The following is a 13,038-nucleotide window of genomic DNA, read 5'->3' on the forward strand; positions in this document are numbered from 1 at the left end:
AGCCAGGCAGTACCAAACCACAGTTCAGTCCATATTCAATACATAAGGCAAGCCAGGCAGTACAAAACCACAATTCAGTACATATTCAATACATCATGTATTCAAATTCAATAAATACATTTACCAATATAAATGTATCATTTGAGCTTTAAAATGAAATCCGCACTATATGCATTAGCCTTTACAACAAGAAGAGGCGGTAAAGCGAGGGAACAGACTGAAATCCAGTTCCACGTTTTCTATCAAACGAGGAAAAAACAGTTCCATGTTTTATGTTTGTCCACTGTGTCGAGGTCATTCAATGTGGTTGACTGGAAGAACACACCAAACATTTATTTGTTATGCAATGGTTTGCTACATATTAGCGCGTTAGTCGGTAAACAATTTGTAAAAATGAACAATGCAATAGGTAGTCGTTTTCTCAATGGTAGTTGTGTCTGCCGGAGAGTCTTGAAAAAAGGCAGCATTAGATTGCTGGTCCCTCAACAACATGATGCAGCTCATTCGCAAAGAAATGCCATGACAGCTCATTCAATGTTTCCACCGGTGAGAGAGCTGTCTTCTAAAATTCGGTGTTCTCAATGGACTGAAATTCAGAGGCAGTTGTCAGGCAGGGCTGGAGGTACAATGAATGTATTTGACAGGACTATGAAGAGGAGACAGAAGAAATGGGCTGCATCGCTACAAGACAGTGACAAATATGACTATCTGAGAGATGAGGTATACTGTAGCTGTATTTGTATGATATATTTAGTCTTATCCTAGCTCTCTTTTATCCAAGGAAATGTATGTGTTATGGTACTGTTCATATTCATTTGCAGGTTGGAAGCAGAGTTGCAGACAGGGTCTATGACATTGCAAGGTAAGGCAACAGAAGTTGTGATGCATAGACATAGTGTATGAAAATTGTCACATTCATGGCACTGTTGTTGAAATTAAAGTTTATATTTGTGCATGTGAGGGTGTGCATTTTGCTGACATTTTGGGCTTATTTTCACAGGACATTTCCTTTGGCATTGGACATTGGCTGTGGGAAAAGTCACATTGCTGAGCATTTGCACAAGGTAGCCTTCAATGGTTGTTCATAAACAGGCGGGGAGCATTTGAAACAATAACAGCATTCCCCACACGTTTCGGTAGAAAGTTGGAGGCTGTAGAAATGTAACCACTCTCAAATTCATAGACAGAGCTATGCAATATATCCATGATATCAAAATTATAGTTTTAACCATGTTTTAAGGCTATATCATGTTTGTTTACATTTACTTTGTTGACAAACATTATAGTAAAATAAGCTTTTAAATGTTTTGGGTTCTGATGGGGTACAACAGAACAAAGCTTATGAGGCATTTATTAGCTGTATTCGTCAAGAATCAATGGGCACATAACATACATTTATAAGTCCAAAATGGATGTAGATTGTCCCTTTAAGGTAGGGAAAACGTCAACTCACAAGATGAATGGCTTTCTGAATATTGAATTGTGCTTCCATTTTCAGGAAGTAGTTGAGCAGCTCTTCTTAACTGATATCTCAGAAAAGTCTTTGGTGAGTTATATCCAATTAAATTACTAATAGGAATTATAATATGTAATTCTGTTAGAACACCCATAGTCTAAGTGGAATGATTGTGTTTATGAGCAGAAACCACTAACTATAGATCAATAGATTGATGGAATATCCTGTAAAATCAGAGGCATGTTATGGAGGGGAGGGACTTTTTTTTTTTTTTCTGGATGATCTAACGCTCTTCTCGCTCCTCAGAGAAACACAAGACGAAGTGAGATCCCTACCCACTGTGTCATGGCCGATGAAGAGTTTCTACCCTTTAAAGAAAACACATTTGATCTGGTGGTCAGCAGCTTGAGGTGATTTGGCCCTGTAGATGATTCTGACATAATATTCGATTTGAGCCCTCCGAGTCATATTCCCCAGGGTTTAGTATGGCTTGCTTGCAACACAAAATGATCTAGTACTGTATGTTTCTCCTGTTTAGCCTACACTGGATCAATGATCTCCCTGGAGCCTTGAGACAGGTAACTGACAGCCTCATATTATTCTTTTTTACATCTGTACTTTGTCTATTGCCGGCTGTTTTTCCAAATACGTTACCTTCTTATAACATAATTACGCATAGGATTCAGGATTACAACAATCCTGGTTCTTCCGTCTGTATCACTGTGCTGTCATTATAATCCCTCTCCCTTCCCAAAGATCAACCAGGTCCTGAAGCCAGATGGGGTGTTCATTGGGGCCATGGTGGGCGGGGAGACCCTGTATGAGCTGCGCTGCTCCCTGCAGCTGGCTGAGCTCGAGCGGGAAGGGGGGTTCTCCCCCCACGTGTCCCCCTACACGGCCGTCACAGACCTGGGCAACTTGCTGGGCCAGGCAGGCTTCAGTATGCTGACAGTGGTGAGGCCTTGGGTGTCCATAGCCATAGATTTACAATATAGTCTAATACGAGTGTTCTATTTAATTCTGTGGTTCTGGCTGTGAATCTAGCGATTAGCTAGAAATTATAATGATGCCGCAATATTTGTGTTTGAGGCAAGCGATTTATATTACATTTTGTTTTCTGTAGGACATTGATGAAATTCAAGTGCTCTATCCTGGGATACTTGAGGTCATGAGTGACCTGCAAGGTAGGCCTACTGTATACTGTAGTTATACTGTTGTAGATCTGTGCTTTTTGTTCATACTGAGTTTTTATAGTTGGATTGTTTCTATTCATCTTCTCATAGGTATAGGCTCATAGGACAGGCAGTTGAATAATGTTTAGTGCCTGAATGCTGAGTTTTCACCATTGTCTCAACTCTCCAGGTATGGGGGAGAGCAACTGCGCTTGGAACAGGAAGTCCATGTTGCACAGAGACACCATTTTAGCTGCAGCTGCAATCTACCAAGGTGAGCTACATATTAGATAAATACATATTTGAAATGAAACCATTGATTACTATTATTATCATCCATACATACTGTTCCGGGCTGGCAGCATTCTGGATCATTGCTACTCTAACTTCCGCGTTGCATACAAAGCCCCCCCTCGCCCTCCTTTCGGCAAATCTGACCATGATTCCATTTTGTTGCTCCCAGCCTATAGACAGAAACTAAAACAGGAAATTAAGAATGACACAAATATTAATTTCCACAATGTTTGCTGCTTCAGTATCTTTAGATATTTTTGTCAGATGTTACTATGGAATACTGAAGTATAATTGTCAAAGGCTTTTATTGACAATTACATGAAGTTGATGCAAAGAGTCAATATTTGCAGTGTTGACCCTTCTTTTTCAAGACCTCTGCAATCCGCCCTGGCATGCTGTCAATTAACTTCTTGGCCACATCCTGACTGATGGCAGCCCATTCTTGCATAATCAATGCTTGGAGTTTGTCAGAATTTGTGGGTTTTTGTTTGTCCACCCACCTCTTGTGGGTTGACCACAAGTTCTCAATGGGTCTGGGGAGTTTCCTGGCCATGGACCCAAAATATTGATGTTTTGTTCCCCGAGCCACTTAGTTATCACTTTAGCCTTATGGCAAGGTGCTCCATAATGCTGGAAAAGGCATTGTTTGTCACCAAACTGTTCCTGAATGGTTGGGAGAAGTTGCCCTCGGAGGATGTGTTGGTACCATTCTTTATTCATGGCTGTGTTCTTAGGCAAAATTGTGAGTGAGCCCACTCCCTTGGCTGAGAAGCAACCCCACACAGGAATGGTCTCAGGATGCTTTACTGTTGGCATTGTATTTATTTCACCTTTATTTAACCAGGTAGGCTAGTTGAACAAGTTCTCATTTGCAACTGCGACCTGGCCAAGATAAAGCATAGCAATATACAACACAGAGTTACACATGGAATAAACAAAACATGCAGTCAATAATACAGTAGAACAAAAGAAAACAAAACGTCTATATACAGTGAGTGCAAATGAGGTAAGTTAAGGAAATAAATAGGCCATGGTGGCGAAGTAATTACAATATAGCAATTAAACACTGGAATGGTAGATCGGCAGAAGATGAATGTGCAGGTAGAGATACTGGGGTGCAAAGGAGCAAAATAAATAAATACCAGTATGGGGATGAGTTAGGTAGGTAGATAGATGAGCTGTTTACAGATAGGCTAAGTACAGGTGCAGTGATCTGTAAACTGCTCTGACAGCTGGTGCTTAAAGCTAGTGAGGGAGATGTGAGTCTCCCGCTTCAGAGTTTTGCCATTCGTTCCAGTCATGGGCAGCAGAGAACTGGAAGGAAAGACGACCAAAGGAGGAATTGGCTTTGGGGGTGACCAGTGAGATATACCTGCTGGAGCGAGTGCTACGAGTGGGTGCTGCTATGGTGACCAGTGAGCTGAGATAAGGCGGGGCTTTACCTAGCAGAGACTTGTAGATAACCTGTAGCCAGTGGGTTTGGCGACGAGTATGAAGCGAGGGCCAACCAACGAGAGCGTACAGGTCGCAATGGTGGGTAGTGTATATGGGGCTTTGGTGACAAAACGGATGGCACTGTGATAGACTGCATCCAGTTTGTTGAGTAGAGTGTTAGAGGCTATTTTATAGATGACATCACCGAAGTCGAGGATCGGTAGGATGGTCAGTTTTACAAGGGTATGTTTGGCAGCATGAGTGAAGGATGCTTTGTTGCGATATAGGAAGCCGATTCTAGATTTAATTTTGGATTGGAGATGCTTAATGTGAGTCTGGAAGGAGAGTTTACAGTCTAACCAGACACCCAGGTATTTGTAGTTGTCCACGTATTCTAAGTCAGAGCCGTCCAGAGTAGTGATGCTGGACGGGCGAGCAGGTGTGGGCAGCGAACGATTGAAAAGCATGCATTTAGTTTTACTTGCGTTTAAGAGCAGTTGGAGGCCATGGAAGGAGAGTTGTATTGCATTGAAGCTCGTCTGGAGGTTAGTTAACACGATGTCCAAGGAGGGGCCAGAAGTATACAGAATGGTGTCGTCTGCGCAGAGGTGGATCAGAGAATCACCAGCAGCAAGAGCAACATCATTGATGTATACAGAAAAGAGAGTCGGACCGAGAATTGTACCCTGTGGCACACCCATAGAGACTGTCAGAGGTCCAGACAACAGGCCCTCCGATTTGACACACTGAGCTCTATCAGAGAAGTAGTTGGTAAACCAGGCGAGGCAATCATTTGAGAAACCAAGGCTGTCGAGTCTGCCAATAAGAATGTTGTGATTTACAGTCGAAAGCCTTGGCCTTGTCGATGAATACGGCTGCACAGTAATGTCTCTTATCGATGGCGGTTATGATGCCGTTTAGAACCTTGAGCATGGCTGAGGTGCACCCATGACCAGGTCTGAAACCAGATTGCATAGCGGAGGAGGTATGGTGGGATTCGAAATGGTCAGTAATCTGTTTGTTAACTTGGCTTTCGAAGACCTTTGAAGACCTTATCTGCCTGTGTATATTTGTTCCTAACTTCCCTGAAAAGTTGCATATCACAGGGGCTATTCGGTGCTAATGCAGAACGCCACAGGATGTTTTTGTGCTGTTCAAGGGCAGACAGGTCTGGCATGAACCAAGGACTATATCTATTCCTAGTTCTAAATTTTTTGAGGGGCATGCTTATTTAAGATGGTGAGGAAGGCACTTTTAAAGAATAGCCAGGCATCATCTACTGACGGGATGAGGTCAATGTCATTCCAGGATACCCCCGGCCAGGTCGATTAGAAAGGCCTGCTCGCAGAAGTGTTTCAGGGAGCGTTTGACAGTGATGAGGGGTGGTCGTTTGGTCGCAGACCCATTACGGATGCAGGCAATGAGGCAGTGATCGCTGAGAACTTGATTGAAAACAGCAGAGGTGTATTTGGAGGGAGAATTAGTTAGGATGACATCTATGAGGGTGCCCGTGTTTACTGATTTGGGGTTGTACCTGGTAGGTTCATTGATAATTTGTGTGAGATTGAGGGCATCAAGCTTAGTTTGTAGGATGACCGGGGTGTTAAGCATCTCCCAGTTTAGGTCACCTAGTAGCACAAGCTCAGAAGATAGATGGGGGGGGCAATCAGTTCACATATAGTATCGAGGGCACAGCTGGGGGTAGAGGGAGGTCTATAGCAAGCGGCAACAGTGAGAGACTTGTTTCTGGAAAGGTGAATTTTTAGAAGTAGAAGCTCAAATTGTTTGGGTACAGACTTAGAAAGTAATACAGAACTCTGCAGGTTATCTTTGCAGTAGATTGCAACATGACACAGGACTGACGGTAGCGCTCACCTTGTCTTCTCTGGACAAACTTTTTTCCGGATGCCCCAAACAATCGGAAAGAGGATTCATCAGTCCCAGTCCTATCCCTGTTAAGTGCATCGGTGATGTACCCATGGTGACTATTAAAACCTTCCCAAACCAGAAACCGTGGATTGATGGCAGCATTCGCACAAAACTGAAAGCGGGAACCAATGCTTTTAATCATGGCAAGGCGACCGGAAACATGACCAAATACAAACAGTGTAGCTATTCCCTACGCAAGGCAATCAAACAAGCGTCAGTATAGAGACAAAGTAGAATCGCAATTCAATGGCTCAGACACGAGACGTATGTGGCAGGGTCTACAGTCAATCACGGATTACAAAAAGAAAACTAGCCCCGTCGCGGACATATTAAACAACTTCTTTGCTCGCTTTGAGGACAATACAGTGCCACTGACACAGCCAGATCCTGCGGGCTCTCCTTCACCGCGGCCAACGTGAGTAAAACGTTTAAACGTGTTAACCCTCACAAGGCTGCAGGCGCAGACTGCATCCCTAGCCGCATCCTCAGAGCATGCGGAGACCAGCTGGCTGGTGTGTTTACAGACATATTCAATCAATCCCTATCCCAGTCTGCTGTTCCCACATGTTTCAAGAGGGCCACCATTGTTCCTGTTCCCAAGAAACCTAAGGTAACTGAGCTAAACGGCTATCGCCCCGTAGCACTCACTTCCGTCATCATGAAGTGCTTTGAGAGACTAGTCAAGGATCATATCACCTCCACCCTACCTGACACCCTAGACCCACTCCAGTTTGCTTCCCGCCCCAATAGGTCCACAGACGACGCAGTCGCAATCACACTGCCCTAATCCATCTGGACAAGAGGAATACATATGTAAGAATGCTGTTCATCGATTACAGCTCAGCATTTGACACTATACCACCCTCCAAACTCGTCATTAATCTCAAGATCCTGGGTCTCGACCCCGCCCTGTGCAACTGGGTCCTGGACTTTGACGGGTCGCCCCCAGGTGGTGAAGGTAGGAAACATCTCCACCCCGCTGATCCTCAACACTGGGTCCTCACAAGGGTGCGTTCTCAGCCCTCTCCTGTACTCCCTGTTCACTTATGACAGCGTGGCCATGCACGCCTCCAACTCAATCATCAAGTTTGCAGATGACACTACCGTGATAGGCTTGATTACCAAAAACAATGAAACGGCCTACAGGGTGCGCCGCTGGGCCAATTGTGCGCCGCCGTATGGCCGGTTGTGACACAGCCTGGGATCAAACCTGGGTCTGTAGTGACGCCTCAAGCACTTCGATGCTGTGCCTTAGACCACTGCGCCACGCGGGAGGGCTGTTCATCTTTCCCTCGATCCTGACTAGACTCCCAGTCCCTGCCACTGAAAAACATCCCCACAGCATGATGCTGTCACTACCATGCTTCACCGTAGGCATAGTGCCAGGTTTCCTCCAGACGCGACACTTGACATTCAGGCCAAAGAGTTTAATCTTGGTTTTATCAGACCAGAGAATCTTGTTTCTCATGGTTTGAGGGTCTTTAGGTGCCTTTAGACAAACTCCAAGTGGACTGTCATGTGCCTTTTACTGAGGAGTAGCTTTCTTCAGGCCACTCTACCATAAAGGCCTGATTGGTGGAGTGCTGCAGAGATGGTTATCCTTCTGGAAGGTTATCCTTCTGGAAGGTTCTCCTATCTCCACAGAGGAACTCTGGAGCTCTGTCAGAGTGACCATTGGGTTCTTGGTCACCTTGGCCTCCGTCAGGTTCTTGCTCAGTTTGGCCTGCCAGCCAGCTCCAGGAAAAGTCTTGGTGGTTCCAAACTTCTTCCATTTTAAGAATGGAGGCCAATGTGTTCTTGGACCTTCAATGCTGCAGAAATGTTTTGGTTCCCTTCCCCAGATCTGTGCCTCGGCTCAATCCTGTCTCGGAGCTCTACGGACAATTCCTTCACCCTCATGGATTTGTTTTTGCTCTGACATGCAGTGTCAGGTATATAGACAGGTGTGTGCGCCTTTCTAAATCATACCCAATCAATTGAATTTACCACAGGTGGACTCCAATCAAGTTGTACAAACATTTAAAGGATAATCAATGTAAACAGGATGCACCTGAGCTCAATTTTGAGTCTCATAGCAAAGGGTCTGAATACTTATGTAAATAAGGAATTTCACTTTATGTATAATGTACAAAAATGTATAAAAACCTGTTCACTGTCATTATGGGGTATTGTGTGTAGATTGGAGGAGTTAAAAATAATTTAAAATACATTTTAGAACAAGGCTGTAATGAAACAATATATGGAAAAGGGAAGGTTTCTGAATACTTCCCGAATGCACTGATTTTATATATATCAAACACTACATGACCAAAAGTATGTGGACACTCCTTAAAATTAGTGCATTAGGCTTTTTCAGCCACAACTGTTGCTGACTGATGTATAAAATCGAGCAAACTGCCATGCAATCTCCATAGACAAACATTGGCAGTAGAATGGCCCATACTTAAGAGCTCTGACTTTCAACGTCATAGGATGCCACCTTTCCAACAAGTCAGTCCGTCACATTCCTGCCCTGCTAGAGCTGTCCCCGACAACTGTAAGTGCTGATATTGTGAAGTGGAAACGTCTAGAAGCAACAACGGCTCTGCAGCGAAGTGATAAGACACAAGCTCTCAATGGGACCGCAGAGTGCATAAGCGCTCACAGCGAATTGGATTCTGGAACAGTTGAAATGCGTTCTCTGTAGTGATGAATCACGCTTCACCATCTGGTAGTTCGACGGAAGAATCTGGGTTTGGCGGATGCCAGGAAAATGCCAACTGCCTGAATGCATAGTGCCAACTGTAAAGTTTGGTGGAGGAGGAATACTGGTCTGGGCTGTTTTTCATGGTTCGGGCTAGGTCCCTTAGTTCCAGTGAAGGGAAATCTGAACGCTACAGCATACAGTGACATTCTAGACAATTCTTTCCAAATTTGTGGCAACAGTTTGGGGAAGGTCCTTGCTTGTTTCAGCATGATAATGCGCCCATGTACAACGCGAGGTCCATACAGAAGTGATATATCGCCCTGACCTCAACCACCTTTGGGATGAATTGGAACACCAACTGCAAGCCAGGATCGCCCAACATCAGTGCCCGATCTCGGTAATGCGCTTGCGGCTGAATGGAAGCAAATCCTCGCAGCAATGTTCCAACATCTAGTTGAAGTCGGAAGTTTGACTACACCTTAGCCAAATACATTTAAACTCGGTTTTTCACAATTCCTGACATTTAATCCTTCAAGTGGATCACCACTTTATTTTAAGAATGTGAAATGTCACATTTATTTCAGATTTGATTTCTTTCATCACATTCCCAGTAGGTCAGAAGTTTACATAGTATTTGGTAGCGTTGCCTTTAAATTGTTGAACTTGGTTCAAACATTTCAAGTAGCCTTCCACAAGCTTCCCACAATAAGTTGGGTGAATTTTGGCCTCCTTGCTCGCACACGCTTTTTCAGTTCTGCCCACAAATTTTCTATAGGATTGAGGTCAGGGCTTTGTGATGACTACTCCAATACCTTTTTGCCACAACTTTGGAAATATGCTTGGAGTCATTGTCCATTTGGAAGACCCATTTGCGACCAAGCTTTAACTTCCTGACTGATGTCTTGAGATGTTGCTTCAATATATCCACATAATATTCCGGCCTCATTATGCCATCTATTTTGTGAAGTGCACCAGTCCCTCCTGCAGCAAAGCACCCCCACAACATGATGCTGCCAACCCTGTGCTTCATGGTTGGGATGGTGTTCTTCGGCTTGCAAGCCTCCCCCTTTTTCCTCCAAACATTTTTAGGGGATTCGAACTTGCACCCTTTCGGTTACTAGCCCAACGCTCTAACCACTAGGCTACCTTGCCGCCCCAAAACATAACGATGGTCATTGTGGCCAAACATTTCTATTTTTGTTCCATCAGACCAGAGGACATTTCTCCAAAAAGTACAATATTTGTCTCCATATGCAGTTGCAAACTGTAGTCTGGCTTTTTTATGGCGTTTTGGAGCAGTGTCTTCTTCCTTGCTGAGCTGCCTTTCAGGTTATGTGGATATAGATAATTTTGTACCTGTTTTCTCCAGCATCTTCACAAGGTCCTTTGCTGTTGTTCTGGGATTGATTTGCACTTTTCGCACCAAAGTACATTAATCTCTAGGAGACAGAACGTGTCTCCTTCCTGAGCGGAATGACGGCTGTGTGGTCCCATGGTGTCTATACTTGCGTACTCTTTGTACAGATGAACGTGGTACCTTCAGGTGTTTGGAAACTGCTTCCAAAGATGAACCAGCCTTGTGGAGGTCTACAAAATAAAGTGTTGGCTGATTTCCCCATGATTTTAAGCAAAGAGGCACTGAGTTTGAAGGTAGGCCTTGAAATACATCTACAGGTACACCTCCAATTGACTGAAAATATTTCAATTAGCCTATCAGAAGCTTCTAAAGCCATGACATAAATTTAGGGAATTTTCCAAGCTGTTTAAATGTACAGTCAACTTAGTGTATGTAAACTTCTGACCCACTGGAATTGTGATAGATTATTTCATTGTGTCTGTAAACAATTGTTGGAAAAATGACTTGTCATGCACAAAGTAGATGTCCAAACCGACTTGCCAAAGACTATAGTTACGAGTTATTATGACTCCAACCTAAGTGTATGTAAACTTCCAACTTCAACTGTGTGTGTGTGTGTATATGTAATGCCAAAGCCCTGTTTATAGATCGGGTCTGTTTTGTTTTCTTCAAAATCTTAATCTAACAAGGTAAAAAGCCTATGCTTTTTTTCCATTTACTTTAATAACAAGTATGCCTATGTCATACCTTCTCATACCTTCTCATACCTCAATTCGAGTCGTTTTAACTTAACACCCCTTCACTGACACGGCGGTAGGCTATTCAAAGAGCGCACGGATGGGTGGAGGAATTGACCAAACAAATCTATCGATATAGCAGCCAATAACCTAATTTTGTCCGTTAAACAGGTAGGCCTCCCAATTATTTCTTAAATAGGAATAAATAGGCTCCAACACAAAGCCCTGTTAGTGAAGTGTAAATAAAATGAAGATGTTGAAATGAATTATGCCTACTCGAATTTGCCTATTTTCATCACCATGAGCTGTCCATTTCCGATTAATAGTGCCCCGGCTGCTGCTTCAAATTTCAGCACCACAATGTAGGTTACTCGTACCTGGCTTATTGTGAGGTCGATAACTCTGATAAATAGGCCTACATTATGGGCAAGAAACATTTTGATTTTTAATAAAGTCAATTATAGAATTATCAGTTGAACTCCGGTTCTCCTTTTATATACACCTTCCCAGCAGCTCTCTGTTTCTGTGCTTTTCGAGCATGCTCTTTGTAGCCTATAGGCTATGGATTATTTGATTGAGACCGTACTAAATAGCCTGTAGGCGCACTTGATATTGCGCACACAGCAGAGAATCAGAGATGAGGGGTGGCATCGGGCACACATCGATATATAGCCTAATACTCCACTGATTCTAAAACCCTGAGAAATATTGTCATTTCATCAATTACATTACCCTCCCCTGGACTAGTAAAATAAAAACACTAAACCCTCCCCTTGACTGAAATTGAAAAAGCATGACCCTCCCCCATTTTCCTCTAGGTACCCATTCTGTACATTTCTATCCATCCCCAAGCAGAAGTAACTTATCAAACTTCTGCTTTAGAGAAGTGATCACCAACTCTGGTCCTGGAAAGCTACTGGGTGCAGTGTTTGCTCCAGCCCAGCACAAACACACCTGATTCAACAAATCTCGAGCAGATGAATCGGGTGTGTTTAGCGCAGGCTTGGAACAAAACCATGCACAATCAGCAGCTCTCCAGTGCCAGTTGTAAACCCAGCCTGTCCCCTGCTTTAGATGCTGATACTGTATTTGATTGATTTCCCTCAGAGATGTATGGGAGTGAGAATGGGTCTGTTCCTGCAACATTTGAGATCCTCTACATGATTGGTTGGAAGCCTCATGACTCACAGGTGTGTGATCTTCGCAAATTACATTTGCAGAAATATTATGTAAATGACAATGGTGAAGATGTTGAATGCTGTTTTGTTCTTGGCAGGCGAAACCAGCTAAAAGAGGCTCTGCGAATGTGTCTTTTGGGGACCTCTCGAAGATCGGCCAGCCATCAACTAAAGACAAGTCGTAGAAAAAAAACATCTGCAGCCATTGCATAAAGAAAATTAAAGTATGGGGTAAGTTCCCCAATGAAGGTATTGGCGAACGACTAAAGTAGATAGGTGACTGGTTCCCGAGAGATGTCCACTCAATGACATGTCAGATGTCACTTTTTCACTGATACTAATCAACACAGATTCAGGGTAAGCCAGACAGTGATTGAGAAAGGCTACAACACTGTGTGTTTTAAGTGACTGATATGCATGCTGTATGACAGAATTAGTTTCTCACCCATTAATAGCAAATGCATACAGTTCGACATTACATTTATTATTTAGTGTCTTGTGTTCCTGTCTTACCATGCTTCGTGTTCTTAAAATAAATGCAATGATATAAATCTCCACTTTGTCTGATGAACTGTATGTATACTGTTTATACAGTATTTACATCTGAAGGTAATGCTGTTTGTCAGAAGTGGAATTCAAAATATTAACATATTGGACTCAAATGCCAAACCCACCACTGGTGTGCGTGGTCAAAGAGCTCTATTTTCATGTCATCTGACCATAGCACCACCTGGAGTTTGATAAACGGCATTGGTATTTGGACCAGCGAGAGCATCCTGCCCCGTTGCATCACAG

General features: G+C 43.5%; 1 protein-coding gene across 1 annotated transcript; it reads left to right on the plus strand.

Annotated features, from left to right (window-relative positions):
* The first annotated feature begins 274 nt into the window (after positions 1–274).
* On the plus strand, positions 275–12,800 carry ndufaf5 (NADH:ubiquinone oxidoreductase complex assembly factor 5). The gene is made up of 11 exons (XM_024396677.2): positions 275–720; positions 822–862; positions 1,001–1,064; positions 1,499–1,546; positions 1,763–1,866; positions 1,995–2,034; positions 2,213–2,410; positions 2,580–2,640; positions 2,819–2,902; positions 12,173–12,255; positions 12,342–12,800. The coding sequence occupies exons 1-11, from the start codon at positions 394–396 to the stop codon at positions 12,426–12,428; spliced, it is 1,137 nt and encodes a 378-aa protein (XP_024252445.1). The 5' UTR covers positions 275–393; the 3' UTR covers positions 12,429–12,800.
* Positions 12,801–13,038: the final 238 nt, after the last annotated feature.

This window comes from Oncorhynchus tshawytscha, linkage group LG32 (assembly GCF_018296145.1).
Source record: "Oncorhynchus tshawytscha isolate Ot180627B linkage group LG32, Otsh_v2.0, whole genome shotgun sequence".
NCBI lineage: Eukaryota > Metazoa > Chordata > Actinopteri > Salmoniformes > Salmonidae > Oncorhynchus > Oncorhynchus tshawytscha.